Genomic DNA, 22,310 nt, shown 5'->3' on the forward strand with positions numbered 1-22,310 from the left:
AGCGCCGGGCGGCTAAAGCACAGCAAGTTGGCACAGTAGGGGGCACAGGTGGTGCATCAGCCAGTCATCTCAGTCAGTCGACCCGTGGCACCCGGGTCTGCACTTGGCCACAGTCTAAGATGATCTTACTGTCATCATGATAATCATCATGATGATGATGATGCGTGCAAGTGTTTGTCTCTCTCTCTGCTTGTAAACGTTACACAAGGGGGAGCGGGGGGGGGGTCAAAGATTGCGATGTTGCCATGGCGGTGTTGTGCAATCCCCTTGAATCCGGGGTTCTCAGCGCGAGGAGAGACCCGGGGCTAGGAGAGACCCACGGGCTGGGAGAGACCCCGGGCTAGGAGAGACCCACGGGCTAGGAGAGACCCACGGGGCTGGGAGAGACTCACGGGCTAGGAGAGACCCACGGGGCTAGGAGAGACCCACGGGCTAGGAGAGACCCACGGGCTAGGAGAGACCCACGGGGCTGGGAGAGACTCACGGGCTAGGAGAGACCCACGGGGCTAGGAGAGACCCACGGGCTAGGAGAGACCACCGGGGCTAGGAGAGTCCCACGGGCTAGGAGAGACCCACGAGGCTAGGAGAGACCACCAGGCTCGTGCCCATAGACGAACATTATCCACAGACTAACATTGCCTCGTGGGCATTTGGGAGAGGCCTGATTTGACAGCTGCCCCTGTCCCGCAAGCCAGCGACGAACTACTTTCTTGAACTGCGCGGGCTGAGGCGGAGGGATACGGTGCGCGGAATGATACAGCATCCTGACTTTTGGGCCACCCTGTTTAATAATAACCCCGTAACACAGCCCATTGACCCGCACGGCCTTCTGGGAGAATGTAACTTCAGCTGCAACGATTCCATAATAAGCAAAGTCTGGCCTGCTTTCAACATCCAGAGTCTTGCTTGCGCTGAATCAACGCTCACCCCCCACCCCTATCCCCGTGTCTAAGTCACGGTGGCCGTGACCATGTGTGAAACTCAGGTCACCCAGCCACTCAGCCACCCAGCCACTCAACCACCCAGCCAGTCAACCACCCAGCCACCCAGCCAGTCAACCACCCAGCCAGTCAACCACCCAGCCAGTCAACCACCCAGCCACTCAACCACCCAGCCACTCAACCACCCAGCCACTCAACCACCCAGCTACTCAGCCACCCAGCCACTCAACCACCCAGCCACTCAACCACCCAGCCACTCAACCACCCAGCCACTTAACCACCCAGTCACTTAACCACCCAGTCACTTAACCACCCAGCCAGTCAACCACCCAGCCACTCAACCACCCAGCCACTCAGTCACCCAGCCACTTAACCACCCAGTCACTTAACCACCCAGTCACTTAACCACCCAGTCACTCAACCACCCAGCCAGTCAACCACCCAGCCAGTCAACCACCCAGCCACTCAACCACCCAGCCACTCAACCACCCAGCTACTCAGCCACCCAGCCACTCAACCACCCAGCCACTCAGTCACCCAGCCACTTAACCACCCAGTCACTTAACCACCCAGTCATTTAACCACCCAGCCACTCGACCACCCAGCCAGTTAACCACCCAGCCAATCAACCACCCAACCAGTCAACCACCCAGCCACTTAACCACCCAGCCGGTCAACCACCCAGCCAGTCACCCACCCAGCCAGTCAACCACCCAGCCAGTCAACCACCCAGCCAGTCACCCAGCCACTCAACCACCCAGCCACTCAACCACCCAGCCAGTCAACCACCCAGCCAGTCACCCACCCAGCCACTCAACCACCCAGCCACTCAACCACCCAGCCACTCAACCACCCAGCCAGTCAACCACCCAGCCACTTAACCACCCAGCCAGTTAACCACCCAGCCAGTCAACCACCCAGCCACTCAACCACCCAGCCAGTCAACCACCCAGCCAGTCAACCACCCAGCCACTCAACCACCCAGCCAGTCAACCACCCAGCCAGTCAACCACCCAGCCACCCAGCCACTCAACCACCCAGCCAGTCAACCACCCAGCCAATCAACCACCCAGCCAGTCAACCACCCAGCCAGTCAACCACCCAGCCACTCAACCACCCAGCCACTCACCCACCCAGCCGCTCAGCGACCCAGCCAATCAACCACCCAGCTACCCCGTCGACCCCTCGCACACTGCTGCCCGCATGGGTAACGTGAGAAGCGAGTAATGTTCACAATGTGCAGGACACGGTTAATCTGGGCGGCACTCTCCGCACCACTGAGAGCTCACGTTCCACCCGCATGCCGCCCACGGCCTATGGAAGAGACGGGGGGGGGGGGGACGTGGAGCTGAGTGGACCTGCCGGTGACCGGTACCAGCGGTGTCAAGATCGGCCTCTGCGGAGGAGGAGGCTCGTGAAGGACGCTGCTACTGGGCGGTTGGAGGCAGTCGCCCTCCAGCAACATCGGAGGGCGGAGGAGCGACGCTCACAACAACGAGCGGGGCACCGGGCGGATAAAACACAGCAAGTTTGCACAGTGGGGAGGGGGGGGGCATAGGTGGTACAGTAATTTCAGTGGGTCAACCCATAGTACCTGGGTCTGTCGCGTAACCTGCCTTCCACGCTACACGTGGCCTCGGCGTGCACCTAGCCTGGCACAAGGGCTGTGGTGATGTCACCGCCACTTACTGGCAAATGGTGGCTGTTGTTCCGTGTGTGTGTGTGTCTTGTCTCTAGTGTGTGTGTGTGTGTTTGTGTGTACAATGTGTCCCGTGTATGTGTGCGTGCGTGTGTGTGTCTTGTCTCTAGTGTGTGTGTGTGTTTGTGTGTACAATGTGTCCCGTGTATGTGTGCGTGTGTGTGTGTGTCTTGTCTTTAGTGTGTGTGTGTGTTTGTGTGTACAATGTGTCCCGTGTGTGTGTGCGTGCGTGTGTGCTCTACGTGATAATTGTGGGAGCGGTGGTGCAGCGGTTAGCGCTACGCCGCGCTACGAACCCGGCGACCCGAGTTCGATTCCCGCTCACGGCCACCAACACCTGGGACGATTACCTGAACCGGTCCTGGTCCTCCCCTAGGTCGACTCAGCCTCAAAATGAGAACCCGGTGCGGTGCGTAAACATCGCCACTGGGGAGACAAAGGCGGCCGGGCGTGGTGCTGGCCACCCACCCCCTCGTGTGCCGTGCCGGCCTTCATAGGTGCTGCTCGCTAACAGCACTTGCCCCTACAGTCCGTGCAGGCTACACGGGGAATCTTTGTCTTTGTGTCATCATCGCTCGGCTCCTCTCTCCGTCGGCACCACGGGACGTTGCCGCCCTCGGCGCCCTCTTCGTCCCACCGCTCCTCCGCCCACTCGACGTTGACGGGGCGCTGGACGGACTTTGCACCTTCGTACGAGTGTACGAACACACGCCGTTGTGTATACGCGCGCGTGCGTGTGTGTGTGTGCGTGCGTGCATGCGTGCGTGCGTGCGTGCGTGTGTGCGTGCGTGCGTGCGTGCGTGTGTGCGTGCGTGCGTGTGTGCGTGTGTGCGTGTGTGTGTGCGTGCGCGTGTGTGCGTGCGTGTGCGTGCGTGTGCGTGTGTGGGTGTGTGTGCGCGTGTGTGTGTGCGTGTGTGCGTGCGTGCGTGTGTGCGTGTGTGTGTGTGGATGTGTGTGCGCGTGTGTGTGTGTGCGTGTGTGTCAGGGTGTCGGTGTGCGCGGGGTGAGCGGCGGTGTCGGCGGTTAGCGCTGCGAACCCGGCGACCCGAGTTCGACTCCCGCTCACGGTCAACGCCGGTGATGATTGTCCAAGCCGGTCCCTGGGCCTCCTCTAGGTCGTCTCAGCCTCAAATGAGTACCTGGTGCGGTGTGTAGTCAACATCGCCACTGGGGAGACAAAGGCGGCCGGGCGTGGCGCTAGCCTTCATAGGTGCTGCTCGCTAACAGCAGTTACCCCAAAACTCAATTGAGGCTTTCCGGGGGGATCTTGTGTGTGTGTGTGTATGACCAAGACAAAGCAAATATCCCCCGTGTAGCCTTGAGCAGGCTATTGGGGCAAGTGCTGCGAGCGAGTAGCCAGCACAACCGGTTGAGGTCATCGTCACCGCTGGCGTTGGCCAGGAGTGGGAATCGAACTCGGTAAAAAATTAACCCGTAAAAACAAAGTTTTTCACTATAAATCCTTTATATGCGTGACGGCTAGAGTCCTCTCGTCCTCTGGCTTGAGATGGCTGCCACCTATGGGTCAGATGATTGCCTGCCACCATTAAGCAATTGGTAATTAAATATAATTTCTTTTTTCCTAAAAAGCGTAAAATTTTGGAGAAAAAAATGTCACGAAAATGCATTGTCACGCACAGCGAGTCTGTGTGCAAAATGTCAGCTCGATTGGATCACGGGAAGTGGGTTAAAAAACGACCGAAAGATTTGCACGGTCGCAAGCGCGCAAGCAAGCAAGCAAGTGAACTTAATATAAAGGATTTAAAAACTGGTTCCCTCCCGAGCGCAGCGCCGCTAGACTCTGCCGTGCCACTCCGCAGTGGTTAGTGCGGTGACCTGAGTTCGATTCCTGCTAATGACCGATACCAGTGGTGAATGTCTGAACGGTCCAGGGCCTCCCCCAGGGTCGACTCAGCCTCAAATGAGTACCTACTCACTCTCTCCAATCTCTCTACCCCCCCTCCCCCGTTCTCTTTCCCTCCATCTCCACTCCATCTCCACTATCTCCCCCACCCCACTCTTCTCCACATCCCTCCACAAAGAGCCCCATTGAGTGAGGAGTGTTCTGCGTCTCTCTCTCACACACGCAGCCAGGCCTGTGTGAATCGCCGCTCTGCTGGGGACAATGTGTGTGTGTCTGTGTGTGCGTGTGTCTGTGTCAATGTGTGTGTCTGTGTGTGTCTGTGTGTGTGTTTGTGTCTGTGTGTGTCTGTGTGTGTGTGTGTGTCTGTGTGTGTGTCAATGTGTGTGTGTGTCTGTGTGTGTGTGTGTCAATGTGTGTGTGTGTGCTCGCGGGTCACACAAAGGCACTTCGGGGGGTGGGGGGTGAGAGGGGTGAGAGGGGGGGTGGTTGAACACAGTGTGGTGGAGGTAGTGGTAGCACACAGTGTGGTGGTGGTGGTGGCACAGTGTGGTGGTGGTGGCAGAACACACTGTGGTGGTGGTGGCACAGAGTGTGTTGGTGGTTGAACACTGTGGTGGTGTTGGTAATTATGAACCCATGGGTTGCACAAAAGTCTGGAGGCTGCAAGACTTGTGTGCAGCCCATGGGCTTGTAATTACCAACACGCTGTTCCGGCATCGGCACCAATCACACAACATCATGGATGCATGCCGGGTCCAAGCCAGAACATCTGCTGCACTACATAGTGAAGGACCAGCGGATGAGGCCTATTGTCCTTGACACCGTGACCTACCGTGGAGCTGATCTGTCCACTGACCATCGACTTGTCATCTGTAAGATGCGCCTGCCATTCTTCCACTCCAGTGGTGGGTGTACACCCAGGACCCCATTCAAAGCCACAGTGGCCTGGTCTCAGCTAGCTGATGAAAGTTGCAAGCGAGAATTTTATCATGGCTTGCAGCTGGGGTTGGCATCGTCCCCCACTCCTCCTGATGTCGAGGGTAAATGGGCGAGGTTTCGGACTGTGGCTCATGCAGCTGCAATGGCTGCTTTGGGTACACGGTCCAGATCTCCCCAGACACCCTGGCTGACAGAGGAGGTGTTCAGGCTGGCTGAGAAAAAGTGACAGGCCCACTCTCATCGTCTACAGCATCCCCCGTCAGAGAATGAGGAGGTTTACCGCAGTCTTCGCTCGGAGGTTCGGAGAGCCGTGAGGCACTGCAAGGATGGGTGGTGGTCGCGGGTTGCTGAGGAGATGGAGTCTGCCTCAGTATCCCGCGATCACAAATAACTCTTTAATTCCATCAAAAAAGTCACCTGCAGCGCCACACCTATTACCATCATTAAGGGAAAGAACGGTGATCTGATCTCCGACCCCCAGGAACAGGTTTGCAGATTTGCTGAGCATTTCTGGGAGGTCCTGGGGGAGGGGAAATCCCTCAGCCTGGAAAACATCATGGGGCAAAGTGGGAATCACCCTGCTGAGGCTGCGGTGCCTCAAATATTGGAAGAAGTCACCTCCTGTGAGTGGCTGGCTGAGGTGCCATCTGTTCAGGAAGTACAGAGTCTGAGACCAGGAAACGCACCGGACAAAGATGATCTCCCAAGCGAAATGCTGAGGGAGGGTGGTGTTTGTGCGCAGACTGCCCTACATGACATCATAACAACAGTCTGGACCACTGGACGGGTGCCGCAGGACTGGAAGGATGCCCTAGTGGTCCCCCTCTTTAAGAAAAGGGACTGCACAGACTGTAACAACTACACGGGCATCTCACTCCTCAGTGTGTAGGGAAAGATCCTGGCAAAGATTATTCAATAAATCAAACACTCCACCCCCACAACTCCCAATCGGTGATGGGGCAGTAGTGGAGAGAGTGGAGAGTTTCCCATACCAGGGCAGTGTGCTCATGACCGGGGGGGGGGGGCGGGGGGGGGGCGGGGGGGGGGGTAACACAACAACAACGAGCCGGGCGGAGGTCAGCGCCACGGTCCCACGCGACGATTGGTGGGGGGGGCGGAGGAGTGGCGGCGCCGCAGTTAGCGCACTATTGTGAAAATTCCGTCACAGTTCCTATGATCGCTGTTTCATTGCTTTCATGGCTTTATTTTGGTGATTTCGAAAAGTGTATTGGTTTAGCCATGTTTGTTTGTAGTAGTACAGAGTTAGACTGATGGCCTTAATCTAAGTTGTCTTGTGGTTGTTGTTGTTGTTGTTTGACTTGCATCCCACTGGGATTTTTGCACACAGCGTTGGTGTACGGTGCTTTTATTTCTGCAACATTTTGCTGTCTTTTCTTGGATTTTCTGTTTGCACTCAGTCACATATTCACTTTAAGATGTTTCTTGTTCATGTTTTTGTTAGTTGCGGTTGCACCCGATTCAAGAGCCGAATGGCTCACAGGGCTACACCTAATACATGAAACTTGAACTTGAACTGCGGCACCCGGTAACCGCCGGTGTCTCTCCTCCCAACCCTGGGCCCGCATTGACCGGCGTGGTGAAGTATGGCCAAGAGAAGCACCACTGCCCGGAGGTGGGGATGCCCCCTCATCAGAGGTCGCAACCGGGTACCCGATACCCGTACCCTACCCGATACCCGACTACCCGTACCCGGCCGGGTACGGGTACCCGTTTGCGACCCTGGTGCGGCCGGGTACGGGTAGGCCGTGAGTCACTGGTGAGTCACCGTTTGTCACTCATTTCCCAACGTCTTGTCTCTTCTCACAATTCAAGTTCCTAGAATCAACCCACCCGCGCCTGCAACATGGCTTCATCCCAGAGGTCGCAATCGGGTACCCGATACCCGTACCCTACCCGTACCCGGCCGGGTACGGGTATGGGTAGGCCGTGAGTCGCTGGTGAGTCACCGTTTGTCACTCATTTCGGGTAGGGTACGGGTACGGGTAGGGAACGACTACCCGTACCCGGCCGGGTACGGGTACGGGTACCCGTTTGCGACCCTGGTGCGGCTGGGTACGGGTACGGGGGGTACGGGTACGGGGGGTACGGGGGGTAAGGAATCAAAACCCGTTTGCGACCTCTGCTCCTCATCCAGCAGTGGGGAGACAAAAACGTCTCCCCACAGGGACCGTCCATAAATGACGTCACGCACCTAGGGGGGGGGGGTCAGACATTTGTGACGATGTGTGACGAGGAGTGTGGGGGGGGGGGGTGAGAAATGTGACGTCGCATCAAAATGCGCAACTTTAAATAAATATAGACAACACGTTCTACTTAATTAAATAGACTTTGTAATAAATGTTTTCTCCTAAAACATCAGAGTGCAGCGCCACATTAAATACGCACTACAATGACAATAGTTTAAAACGATTTGAAGCAGGTTTAATTTTTTTTTGGGGGGGGGGCCAGACCTTTGTGACGTCATATTTGAGGGGGGGGATGACTTTTTGTGACGTCATGTGACGAGGGGGGGGTCAAAAATCGTCCTAAATCTCGTGACGTCATTTATGGACGCCCCCACAGTGGCGAGCCGACACGAGTTAGATTCTCACACGCCGCCCAGTGACCCATTATCTGAACTGGTCCTAGGCCTCCCCTCTAGGTCTGCTCAGCCTCAAATGAGTACCTGATGCGGTGTGTAAACATCGCCACTAGGGAGACAAAGGCGGTCGGGCGTGGTGCTGGTTACCCACCCCCTCATGTACCGTTCCGGCCTTCATAGGTGCTCGCTAACAGCACTTGCCCCTACAGTCTGTTAAGGCTATATGGGGGATCTTTGTCTTTGTGGGCAGTGTGCTCATGACCGGCTCCGGTTTGGCAGCGGAGGTCTCACTCCGAATCAGTCGAGCGGCAATATCTTTTCATCGGTTGCGTAACGCTGTGTGGAAGCTTGCCTGGTCTGTCACTCCGCACGAAGCTTCAGGTCTTCTCGGCCACGGTCATTCCCTCTCTTCTCTACGCTTGCGAAACGTGGACCCCCCTAATGGAGCGTCTTCGCCGGTTAGAAATATTTAGGCTGGCCTGCCTACGATCCATCCTGGGCTTAACCAGGCTGGATTGTGTGAGGAGCTCACAAGTCCTTGAAAGATCTGGACAAAGTCCCATCGGTGAGCTCCTCCGGCAGGCAAGGCTGGGTCATGGAGCCCGCATGCCCAGCCACCACATGCCTAAACAGCTTTTGTTCGGCCGGATCGGGATCAAGGGGGCTAAACGTGCGCGGCACGGGCTAGAGAAGAGATGGAGTGATGTGGTACAGGAGGACGTGGAGCTGAGTGGACTTGCCGATGACTGGTACCAGCGGTGTCAAGATCGGCCTCAGTGGAGGAGGCTCGTGAAGGACGCTACTGGGCAGTTGGAGGCAGTCGCCCTCCAACAACAACGGAGGGCGGAGGAGCGACGCTCACAACAACGAGCGGAGCGCCGGGTGGATAAAGCACAGCAAGTTGGCACAGTAGGGGGCACAGGTGGTGCATCAGCCAGTCATCTCAGTCATCTCGGTCAGTCGACCCGTGGCACCTGCTGGGTCTGCCCAGTGACCTCCTGCCAGCGGGCGTTCGACACTTCACGTGGCCTCAAGGTGCACATGGCCTGGCACAAGCGTCGTGGTGACGTCACCGCCACTTAGTGGCGAATGGCGGTTGTTGTTGTAGGTGTGTGTGTGTGTACGTGCGTGTACGTGTGTGTGTGTACGTGTGTATGTGCGTGTGTACACGTGTGTGTGTATGAATGCTGAACTTCTTTTGCACCGTACGTGCAGCGTTTAGCGCGCTATTGCACTACGAACCCGTCGACCCGAGTTCAATTCCCGCTCACACCAACACCGGTGACGATTAGCTGAACCGGTCCTGGGCCTCCCCTAGGTCCTCTCAGCCTCAAATGAGTACCTGGTGCGGTGTGTAGTAAACATCGCCACTGGGGAGACAAAGGCGGTCGGGCGTGGTGCTGGCCACCCACCCCCTCGTGGGTTGCTGCTACGAGCTAACAGCACTTGCCCCAACAGTCTGTTACAGGCTGTATGGGGGATCTTTGTCTTTGTGTGTGTTTGTTGAACTTCTTTCGCACCGTACGTGGGCACACCGCGCTTAATCGGAGGTGCCGGACGATAATGATAATAGCGGCGGTCGTCAGGCGGCGGTCGCCAGGCGGCGGTCGCCAGGCGACGGTCGTCAGGCGGCGGTCGTCAGGCGGCGGTCGCCAGGCGGCGGTCGCCAGGGGCGGTCGTCAGGCGGCGGTCGCCAGGCGACGGTCGTCAGGCGGCGGTCGTCAGGCGGCGGTCGCCAGGCGGCGGTCGTCAGGCGGCGGTCGTCAGGCGGCGGTCGCCAGGCGACGGTCGCCAGGCGGCGGTCGTCAGGCGGCGGTCGCCAGGCGGCGGTCGTCAGGCGGCGGTCGCCAGGGGCGGTCGTCAGGCGGCGGTCGCCAGGCGACGGTCGCCAGGCGGCGGTCGTCAGGCGGCGGTCGCCAGGCGGCGGTCGCCAGGCGGCGGTCGCCAGGGGCGGTCGCAAGGCGGCGGTCGCCAGGCGGCGGTCGCCAGGGGCGGTCGTCAGGCGGCGGTCGCCAGGCGGCGGTCGCCAGGGGCGGTCGTCAGGCGACGGTCGCCAGGCGGCGGTCGCCAGGGGCGGTCGTCAGGCGGCGGTCGCCAGGCGACGGTCGCCAGGCGGCGGTCGCCAGGCGGCGGTCGCCAGGCGGCGGTCGCCAGGCGGCGGTCGCCAGGCGGCGGTCGCCAGGCGGCGGTCGCCAGGGGCGGTCGCCAGGCGGCGGTCGCCAGGGGCGGTCGCCAGGCGGCGGTCGCCAGGCGGCGGTCGCCAGGCGGCGGTCGCCAGGCGGCGGTCGCCAGGCGGCGGTCGCCAGGGGCGGTCGCAAGGCGGCGGTCGCCAGGCGGCGGTCGCCAGGGGCGGTCGTCAGGCGACGGTCGCCAGGCGGCGGTCGTCAGGCGGCGGTCGCCAGGCGGCGGTCGCCAGGCGGCGGTCGCAAGGCGGCGGTCGCCAGGCGGCGGTCGCCAGGCGGCGGTCGCCAGGCGACGGTCGTCAGGCGGCGTTCGTCAAGCGATGGTCGTCAAGCAGGCGCTGTGACGACGAGCTTGGGGTGGCAGCGCGATGATCACGTGAGGCGTCGCAGTCACAGACACAGCGGCATCCTTGTTCACTCGACCCTTGGCCTCCCACCCACCCCCATCCATCCACCCCCATCCACCCCCATCCACCCACCCACCCATCCTCCCACCCACCGCCATCCTCCCATCGTCCCTCTCATCCTCCCCTCTCCCCCCCCCCCCCCCCCCGATCTTCTCAGCCACCACGGCCGGCCGCCAGTCACGGGTGCCCTCTTCTCGGCGAGTTACAAAGTCCGGGCGAAGCCGGGAGAGGGGAAAACAAAACAAAAAACCAGAGAGAGCGAGAGACAGTGAGAGAGAGCGAGAGAGAGCGAGAGAGAAAGACAGAGACACAGCGAGAGAGAGAGAGCGAGACAGAGAGAGACAGTGAGAGAGAGCGCGAGCGAGAGAGAAAGACAGAGAGAGAGAGCGCGAGAGAGAGAGCGAGATTATCCAACGCAAGCAATGCGCCAATTGAACCCTCACCCGCACACGCGAGGCCGGCTCTCCGTGTGCGGGAGTCGTGGCCGCTCGCACCGCTGGCGACAGCGCTCACGATCAGACCGCTCGCCAGCCAGGGGGGGCGGGTTAGGGGGGGCTCTTCCCACGGGACGGAGGGGAACCCGGACAGGCGCGGTGGTGGGGGAGCGTGGTGACAGGGGGGGGGGGCCCCGTTCAATTAATTCGCGACGGGGTCGGAGTGTCAGGGGTCACGGTTAGGTGTTGGGGTCACTTTTAGGTGTTGGGGTCACTGTTAGGTGTTGTCGGCATCGGGGGTTCGGGGGTCGTGGTTCGCCGGGTTGGGTTTCGGTGTCGGCGTGCCTCACCTGCCCACCCCCCTTCCCCCCCCCCCCCCCGTGGCTTTTTGATCTTTCGTACCGTTGGCCCCGACCGACTCCGCTGACTCGCGCCGCGAGGTAGCGGCTGCCGCGAGACTCCGAGGTTCAAAGTTCAACCGCCTCCCCAACTTTGTTATTTGGCAATCACCAAATAACCAAGTAGCCCGCGGCCACCGGACGCTCTCGCGCGGCTCCACGCCGCCGACATCTCGGCGCTGGTGGATCTTGGCAGCGGGTCGCGACGGTGTCTGGCGCGATGTCTCGCGTCCGTCTGACGCCCGCCGTTGGTGCCGCCCTCTTGGGCACGCGCCTGCCTCCTCCTCCTCCTCACCGTGCAGGTCTCGCTGCCCTGCGCTCGATCTCGCGTGGACAGCCAACGGGGTCGACGCGTTTCCCCGACCGGCAGCAGCAGCAGCGCACGATGGACAACAACAACGGGCGGTGCGCCTCGCCCGGCACGGAGCAGCGGACGGGCGCGGCCGGGGAGAACGGAGTCTCCGCCGAGCCCGCCTGGAGGACGCTGACGCTGGAGACGATGAACCAGAACGTGCGCGCGCTCGAGTACGCCGTGCGGGGGCCCATCGTGATCCGCGCGCAGCAGATCGAGAAGGAGCTGCAGGAGGTGAGCGCCCTGCACGCCGGCCACGCCGGAGCGTTCACCTGCTCGCCGAACCACTCGCTCGCTCGCTGGTTCGTTCACCCGCTCGCCGAACCACTCGCTCGCTCGCTGGTTCGTTCACCCGCTCGCCTACCCACTCGCTCACTCGCTGGTTCGTTCACCCGCTCGCCGAACCACTCGCTCGCTCGCTGGTTCACCCGCTCGCCTAACCACTCGCTCACTCGCTGGTTCACCCGCTCGCCTACCCACTCACTCACTCGCTGGTTCACCCGCTCGCCTAACCACTCGCTCGCTCGCTGGTTCGTTCACCCGCTCACCTACCCACTCACTCGCTCGCTGGTTCGTTCACCCGCTCACCTACCCACTCACTCGCTCGCTCGCTGGTTCGTTCACCCGCTCACCTACCCACTCACTCGCTCGCTGGTTCGTTCACCCGCTCACCTACCCACTCACTCGCTCGCTCGCTGGTTCACCTGCTCGCCTACCCACTCGCTCACTCGCTGGAGCGTTCACCCGCTCGCCGAACCACTCGCTCACTCGCTGGAGCGTTCACCCGCTCGCCTAACCACTCGCTCGCTCGCTGGTTCACCCGCTCGCCGAACCACTCGCTCACTCGCTGGTTTGTTCACCCGCTCGCCTACCCACTCACTCACTCGCTGGTTCGTTCACCCGCTCGCCTACCCACTCACTCACTCGCTGGTTCGTTCATCCGCTCACCTACCCACTCGCTCACTCGCTGGTTCGTTCACCCGCTCGCCTACCCACTCACTCACTCGCTGGTTCGTTCACCCACTCGCCTACCCACTCACTCACTCGCTGGTTCGTTCACCCGCTCGCCTACCCACTCACTCACTCGCTGGTTCGTTCACCCGCTCGCCTACCCACTCACTCACTCGCTGGTTCGTTCACCCGCTCGCCTACCCACTCACTCACTCGCTGGTTGGTTCATCCGCTCACCTACCCACTCACTCACTCGCTGGTTCGTTCATCCACTCGCCTACCCACTCACTCACTCGCTGGTTCGTTCACCCGCTCACCTACCCACTCACTCACTCGCTGGTTCGTTCACCCACTCGCCTACCCACTCATTCACTCACTCGCTGGTTCGTTCATCCGCTCACCTACCCACTCACTCACTCGCTGGTTCGTTCACCCGCTCACCTACCCACTCACTCACTCGCTGGTTCGTTCACCCGCTCACCTACCCACTCACTCACTCGCTGGTTCGTTCACCCGCTCACCTACCCACTCGCTCACTCGCTGGTTCGTTCACCCGCTCACCTACCCACTCACTCACTCACTCGCTGGTTCGTTCACCCGCTCACCTACCCACTCGCTCACTCGCTGGTTCGTTCACCCGCTCGCCTACCCACTCACTCACTCACTGGTTCGTTCACCCGCTCACCTACCCACTCACTCACTCGCTGGTTCGTTCACCCGCTCACCTACCCACTCACTCACTCGCTGGTTCGTTCACCCGCTCGCCTACCCACTCACTCACTCGCTGGTTCGTTCACCCGCTCGCCTACCCACTCACTCACTCACTGGTTCGTTCACCCGCTCACCTACCCACTCGCTCACTCGTTGGTTCGTTCACCCGCTCACCTACCCACTCACTCACTCACTCGCTGGTTCGTTCACCCGCTCACCTACCCACTCGCTCACTCGCTGGTTCGTTCACCCACTCGCCTACCCACTCGCTCACTCGCTGGTTCGTTCACCCGCTCACCTACCCACTCGCTCACTCGCTGGTTCGTTCACCCACTCGCCTACCCACTCGCTCACTCGCTGGATCGTTCACCCGCTCACCTACCCACTCGCTCACTCGCTGGTTCGTTCACCCGCTCGCCTACCCACTCACTCACTCGCTGGTTCGTTCACCCGCTCGCCTACCCACTCACTCACTCACTGGTTCGTTCACCCGCTCACCTACCCACTCGCTCACTCGCTGGATCGTTCACCCTCTCACCTACCCACTCGCTCACTCGCTGGCTGGAATTTGCATTCGCTCGCCGACCCACTCGCTCGCTGGAGGACCGCCAGTTGTTTATTGGCAAGGGCCCTCTTTGTTAGATATGGGTCCAAGTTGAAGGCAATCCATGTGTGTCTGTGTGTGTATCCATGTGTCTGTATATCTGCGTGTGTCTGTGCGTGTATCCATGTGTGTCTGTGTGTGTCTGTGTGTGTATCCATGTGTGTCTGTGTGTATCCATGTGTCTGTATATCTGCGTGTGTCTGTGCGTGTATCCATGTGTCTGTAGGTGTCTGTGTGTGTATCCATGTGTCTGTATATCTGCGTGTGTCTGTGTATCAAAGGTGTCTGTATATCTGTGTGTGTGTGTATCCATGTGTCTGTATATCTGTGTGTGTGTGGTGGAGAAGTGGGGTAGCGTTTAACATGCTGCACCACGAACACGGCGTCCTGAGTTCGATTCCCGCCCACAGCCACCGACATCACTGATGATTATCCAAACCGGTCCTGGGCCAACCCTAGGTCTACTCAGGCTCAAACTAGTACCTGGTGCAATGTGTAAACATCGCCACTTGGGAGACAAAGGCGGCCGGGTATGGCAGTGAAGGCGTGCCATGGTGGTGACGTGTTGACTACCTCGCCTGGTATACAGGAGGTCGTGGTTTCGATCCCGACCCTGATGCCTGCTGCAATATTTAAAGTTTGCGTGTCTCTCTCTCATCATCATCATCACGGTGGCTAGGAGATGTTGACTACCTCGCCTGGTTTACAGGAGGTCGTGGTTTCGATCTCGACCCTGATTCCTGCTGTATATTTGCAGTTTGCGTGTCTCTCTCTCATCATCATCATCACGGTGGCTAGGAGATGCTGACTACCTCGCCTGGTGTACAGGAGGTCGTGGTTTCGATCCCGACCCTGATGCCTGCTGTAATATTTAGAGTTTGCGTCTCTCTCTCTCTCTCCACGTGTTCGCGTGGATTTGCCTCGGGGTCCTCTGGGTTTCCTCTCCACGTTTAGAATCGGCGTCACGTGCTCAGAGTGCTTGGCTGCTGCTCTACATTTGCACGTGACGATGATGACGATGATGACGATGGCGGTGAGCCACTTTCACCGAGCTATCACTTGGTAATGGCCTGGTCCCTACAGTGGTGGGCCTTACCTGGTGAAATTAAAGATAGTTCAAGTTCAAGTTCATGTATTAGGTATAGCCCTGTGAGCCATTCGGCTCTTGAATCGGGTGCAACCGCAACAAACAAAAAACTAAAACATGAACAAAAAAACATCTTAAAGTGAATACGTGACTAAGTGCAAACAGAAAATCCAAGAAAAGACAGCAAAATATTGCAGAAAAAATCACCGTACACCAACGCTGTGTGCAAAAATCCCAGTGGGATGCAAGTCAAACAACAACAACAACAACTTAATTCTAGATTTGAAGCTTTCGTGACTGCAAGGAATCATCTTCTTAGGTTTTTTCGGTAAAGTCACGTAGGTAAAACATCAAAATGAATGAAAATAAAATAAAATCAATTTTATTTTATTTTATTTTCATTCATTTTGATGTTTTACCTACGTGACTTTACCGAAAAAACCTAAGAAGAAGAACAACAACAACCACAAGACAACTTAGATTAAGGCCATCAGTCTAACTCTGTACTACAACAAACAAACATGGCCAAACCAATACACTTTTCGAAATCACCAAAATAAAGCCATGAAAGCAATGAAACAGCAGTGATCATAGATGAGGTAGCTCTTGGCCACCCAGCCTCCCCTGCTCTGTGCCAGCATTCATCGCCGCTAGCTCGCTAACAGCGCTTGACCCAGCAGTCTGTTACGGGATCGGAACCTCATTTGCCAGTAAAAATATGATAATTGGTTTTTTAACCCTTCTATCTGCCAACAAAACTGACACCTTTTTACAAGGAAAGCTGTCTCGGGTGTGGACCAATCAACTTCAAGGACAGTGCATACATTATCAGTTGTGTTTTTTGTTTGCATTATGACTGCAGGTATTGTGGTCTATGCAAACATGACTCCTTGTAAAAAGGTGTCAGTTTTGTTGCCAGATAGAAGGGTTAAAAAACCAATTATCATATTTTTACTGGCAAATGAGGTTCCAATGGTGTAAATGCTTGCCCCGAGCTCTCATACTCTGATGGTGCGTTGTCTTTGAGTTGTGCGCCTTTTGGCGTCATCTGGTCCAACACCATGTGAGACTAGGCTCTAAGGAAAGCTGTCTCAGGTGTGGACCAATCAACTTCAAGGACAGTGCATACAGAGTTATGTTTTTTTGTTTGCATTATGACTGCAGGTATTGTGGTCTATGCAAACATGACTCCTCGTAAAAAGGTGTCAGTTTTGTTGGCAGATAGAAGGGTTAAAAAACCAATTATCAGTCTTTTACGGGGTCTTTGGCCTATGTGAGTGTGTGGAGTTTGCTCTCTCTCTCCCCTCATCTGTTATTGACCTGCTGTCAATGTCCACGTGATGATGACGACGATGGTGAGCCACTTTCGCTGAGCTATCATTCGTGATGACCAGGTCGCTTCTATAAGATAAGCGAGACACAGCCACGGGTGTGGGCGTACGCGGTTAAACAACAAAACAAATCAGTTCGGTTTAAGTGGCCACTCGCCACCCCCACCACCGAACCAGCGTGCCGTGCCGTGGTGGTGGTGGTGGGGGGGGGGTGGTGGTGGTGGGGATGGTGGTGGTGGTGGTGGTGGTGGGGGCGGGGGCGGTGGCGGTGGTGGGGGTGGTGGTGGTGGGGGTGGTGGTGGTGGGGGCGGTGGGGTTGACGGTGGTGGGGGTGGTGGTGGTGGTGGTCGTGGTGTAGGCGGTGCTGGTGGTGTTGGTGTGGATCTATCATCTCCGTCTGCGTGCAGGGCGTCTCCAAGCCGTTCACGGAGGTCATCCGAGCGAACATTGGCGACGCGCACGCCATGGGGCAGACGCCCATCACCTTCCTCCGCCAGGTGAGCGGCGGGGCGGGCCGGGCGGGTTGGGCGGGCTGGGCGGGCTGGGCAGGCGGGGCGGGCGGGGCTGGCGGGGCGGGCTGGGCTGGCGGGAGGGCCATCACACCGGGGTCGGTGGGGTTCGACTCCCGATGTTTGACGGGGTCACGGGGGGGAGTCGCCTCGACCCACCGTTTCCTTCGTGTGGGCGGGGGGTGGGGGGGGGGGAGCGCGGATGTCATGAGCGGTAGTCCCTGCACTGGATGGACCCACACATCCGCCCGCTCGCCCCGGGAACGTGGAACTTTTTGCCACGGGCTGCTGTGGTGATGACGGCGGGTCCCCGGTGAAGTCCGGCGGCAAGAGTCCTCGCCGAGTTCGCCGTAGGGGGGGACCTCGTGGTGCTCGGAGAGGCGGCGTTTGAATCGGAGCTGCATGAGCGTGAAGACGCGGCCGTTGTGACCTCGTCGGTGTGAAGTTGTGGTTGTGTAGCTGTTGTTGTGTAGCTGTGGTTGTGAACTTGTCCTTGTGAACCCGGCCACAAGTTCAAGTTTATTGGTGACCGATCGCAAAGGGGGCCGAAGTTCATTTGTGTGACGCAGGTCGTGAGCAGACAAAGGCTGGTGCACTGCCGTAACCACCACCTCCACCTCCACCACCACCACCACCCCCTCCACCACCACCACCTCCATCATCACACCACCTCCACCCCCTCCACCACCACCACCTCCACCTCCATCATCACACCACCACCACCCCCTCCACCACCACCACCACCCCCTCCATCATCACACCACCACCACCCCCTCCACCACCACCACCACCCCCTCCATCATCACACCACCACCACCCCCTCCACCACCACCACCACCCCCTCCATCATCACACCACCACCACCCCCTCCACCACCTCCACCTCCATCATCACACCACCACCACCACCACCTCCACCACCACCACCACCACCACCTCCACCACCACCACCACCACCACCTCCACCACCACCACCTCCACCACCACCACCTCCACCACCACCACCACCCACCACCACCTCCACCACCACCACCACCCTCCACCACCACCACCTCCACCACCACCACCTCCATCATCACACCACCTCCACCACCACCACCACCACCTCCACCACCACCACCACCTCCACCACCACCTCCACCTCCACCACCACCACCTCCACCACCTCCACCACCACCACCACCACCACCTCCACCACCACCACCACCACCACCTCCACCACCTCCATCACCACCACCTCCACCACCTCCACCACCACCTCCACCTCCATCACCACCACCTCCACCACCACCACCACCTCCACCACCACCACCTCCATCACCACCACCTCCACCACCACCACCTCCATCACCACCACCTCCACCACCTCCACCACCACCTCCACCTCCATCACCACCACCACCTCCACCTCCATCACCACCACCTCCACCACCTCCACCACCACGTCCACCTCCACCTCCACCACCTCCATCACCACCACCACCTCCACCACCACCACCTCCACCTCCATCATCACACCACCACCTCCACCTCCATCACCACCTCCACCACCTCCATCATCACACCACCACCTCCAACACCACCACCTCCACCACCACCATCACCACCACCTCCACCACCACCACCACCACCTCCATCACCACCACCACCCCCTCCACCACCACCACCACCTCCAACACCACCACCTCCACCACCACCATCACCACCACCTCCACCACCACCACCACCACCACCTCCATCATCACACCACCACCACCCCCTCCACCTCCATCACCACCACCACCTCCACCACCACCATCACCACCACCTCCACCACCACCACCACCACCACCTCCATCATCACACCACCACCACCCCCTCCACCTCCACCACCACCACCACCTCCAACACCACCCCCTCCACCACCACCACCCCCTCCACCACCACCACCACCCCCTCTCCTACCACCACCATCACCACCACTACCACCACCACTCCCTCCACCACTACCACCACCTCCATCACCACCACCACCCCCTCCACCACCACCACCTCCACCTCCATCACCACCACCTCCACCACCACCACCTCCAACATCACCACCACCACCACCCCCTCCACCACCACCACCTCCACCTCCATCACCACCACCTCCACCACCACCACCTCCAACATCACCACCACCACCACCCCCTTCACCCCCAACCCCTCCCCTACCTACCACCACTTCCACCACCACCACCACCACCACCACCCCCTCTCCTACCACCACCATCACCACCACTACCACCACCACCCCCTCCACCACTACCACCACCACCTCCATCACCACCACCACCCCCTCCACCACCACCACCACCCCCTCCACCACCACCATCACCACCACCACCACCATCATCACCACGGCCATCACTGTTCTGGTTCAAATTCACCTTCTCAGAGGAGGCCGCGTGGCTCGCAGGTCCGAGACGCTGAGGGGCCTGGGTTAGAGTCCGGGTCTCAGTCGCCCAACCACAGCAATTACACCACACAGAGACCCATAGACTCACACAGAGACCCATAGACTCACTCACACAGAGACCCATAGACTCACTCACACAGAGACCCATAGACTCACTCACACAGAGACCCATAGACTCACTCACACAGAGACCCATAGACTCACTCACACAGAGACCCATAGACTCACTCACACAGAGACCCATAGACTCACTCACACAGAGACCCATAGACTCACTCACACAGAGACCCATAGACTCACTCACACAGAGACCCATAGACTCACTCACACAGAGACCCATAGACTCACTCACACAGAGACCCATAGACTCACTCACACAGAGACCCATAGACTCATCACACAGAGACCCATAGACTCACTCACACAGAGACCCATAGACTCACTCACACAGAGACCCATAGACTCACTCACACAGAGACCCATAGACTCACTCACACAGAGACCCATAGACTCACTCACACAAAGACCCATAGACTCACTCACACAGAGACCCATAGACTCACTCACACAGAGACCCATAGACTCACTCACACAGAGACCCATAGACTCACTCACACAGAGACCCATAGACTCACTCACACAGAGACCCATAGACTCACTCAGACAGAGACCCATAGACTCACTCACACAGAGACCCATAGTCTCACTCACACAGAGACCCATAGACTCACTCACACAGAGACCCTTAGACTCACTCACACAGAGACTCATAGACTCATCACACAGAGACCCATAGACTCACTCACACAGATACCCATAGATACACACAGAGACCCATAGATACACACAGAGACCCATAGACTCACTCACACAGAGACCCATAGACTCACTCACACAGAGACCCATAGACTCACTCACACAGAGACCCATAGACTCACTCACACAGAGACCCATAGACTCACTCACACGGAGACTCTTATACTCACTCACACAGAGACCCATAGACTCATCACAGAGACCCATAGACTCACTCACACAGAGACCCATAGACTCACACAGAGACCCATAGACTCACTCACACAGAGACTCATAAACTCACTCACAGAGACCCATAGACTCACTCACACAGAGACCCATAGACTCACACAGAGACCCATAGACTCACTCACACAGAGACCCATAGACTCATCACAGAGACCCATAGACTCACTCACACAGAGACTCATAAACTCACTCACACAGAGACCCATAGACTCACTCACACAGAGACCCATAGACTCACTCACACAGAGACCCATAGACTCATCACACGGAGACTCATATACTCACTCACACAGAGACCCATAGACTCATCACAGAGACCCATAGACTCACTCACACAGAGACTCATAAACTCACTCACACAGAGACACATAGAGTCACTCACACGGAGACTCATAAACTCACTCACACAGAGACCCATAGACTCACTCACACAGAGACCCATAGACTCACTCACACAGAGACCCATAGACTCACTCACACAGAGACCCATAGACTCACTCACACAGAGACCCATAGACTCATCACACGGAGACTCATATACTCACTCACACAGAGACCCATAGACTCATCACAGAGACCCATAGACTCACTCACACAGAGACTCATATACTCACTCACACAGAGACCCATAGACTCACTCACACGGAGACTCATAAACTCACTCACACAGAGACCCATAGACTCACTCACACAGAGACCCATAGACTCACTCACACAGAGACCCATAGACTCATCACAGAGACCCATAGACTCACTCACACAGAGACCCATAGACTCACTCACACAGAGACCAATAGACTCACTCACACAGCGACCCATAGACTCACTCACACAGAGACCCATAGACTCACTCACAGAGACCCATAGACTCACTCACACAGAGACCCATAGACTCACTCACACAGAGACCCATAGACTCACTCACACAGAGACCCATAGACTCACTCACACAGAGACTCATAGACTCACACAGAGACCCATAGACTCACTCACACAGAGACCCATAGACTCACACAGAGACCCATAGACTCACTCACACAGAGACCCATAGACTCACTCACACAGAGACCCATAGACTCACTCACACAGAGACCCATAGATACACACAGAGACCCATAGACTCACTCACACAGAGACCCATAGACTCACACAGAGACCCATGACTCACTCACACAGAGACCCATAGACTCACCCACACAGAGACCCATAGACTCACTCACACAGAGACCCATAGATACACACAGAGACCCATAGATACACACAGAGACCCATAGACTCACACAGAGACCCATCGACTCATTCACACAGAACCCATAGACTCACTCACACAGAGACCCGTCGACTCACACAGAGACCCATAGACTCACTCACACAGAGACCCATCGACTCACACAGAGACCCATAGACTCACACAGAGACCCATAGACTCATCACACAGAGACCCATAGACTCATCACACAGATACCCATAGACTCACACATATACCCATAGACTCACTCACACAGAGACCCATAGACCCATCACAGAGACCCATAGACTCAACACTCACACAGAGACCCATAGACTCACTCACACAGAGACCCATAGACTTACTCACACAGATACCCACAGACTCACTCACACAGAGACCCATAGACTCACTCACACAGAGACTCATATACTCACTCACACAGAGACCCATAGACTCACTCACACAGAGACCCATAGACTCACTCACACAGAGACCCATAGACTCACTCACACAGAGACCCATAGACTCACTCACACAGAGACCCATAGACTCACACAGAGACCCCACGTGACCCCCACGTGACC

At 57.8% G+C, this 22,310-nt stretch overlaps 1 protein-coding gene across 4 annotated transcripts in view; it reads left to right on the plus strand.

Moving 5' to 3' along the window:
- The window catches only part of GPT (glutamic--pyruvic transaminase), a 52,469-nt gene that overhangs the window by 16,882 nt on the left and 13,277 nt on the right, over nucleotides 1-22,310 (plus strand). The window contains exons 1-3 of one of the 4 annotated variants that reach the window (XM_078882160.1): nucleotides 2,383-2,465; nucleotides 11,770-12,053; nucleotides 16,911-17,000. In XM_078882160.1, the coding sequence (XP_078738286.1) occupies nucleotides 11,853-12,053; nucleotides 16,911-17,000 (291 nt within the window). In that variant the 5' untranslated portion in view covers nucleotides 2,383-2,465; nucleotides 11,770-11,852. Of the gene's footprint in view, nucleotides 1-2,382; nucleotides 2,466-10,783; nucleotides 10,833-11,248; nucleotides 12,054-16,910; nucleotides 17,001-22,310 lie in introns of those variants that run through there. The other 3 variants (XM_078882159.1, XM_078882158.1, XM_078882157.1) reach the window with 3 other exon arrangements.

This window comes from Lampetra fluviatilis, chromosome 63 (assembly GCF_964198595.1).
Source record: "Lampetra fluviatilis chromosome 63, kcLamFluv1.1, whole genome shotgun sequence".
NCBI classification, from domain to species: domain Eukaryota; kingdom Metazoa; phylum Chordata; class Hyperoartia; order Petromyzontiformes; family Petromyzontidae; genus Lampetra; species Lampetra fluviatilis.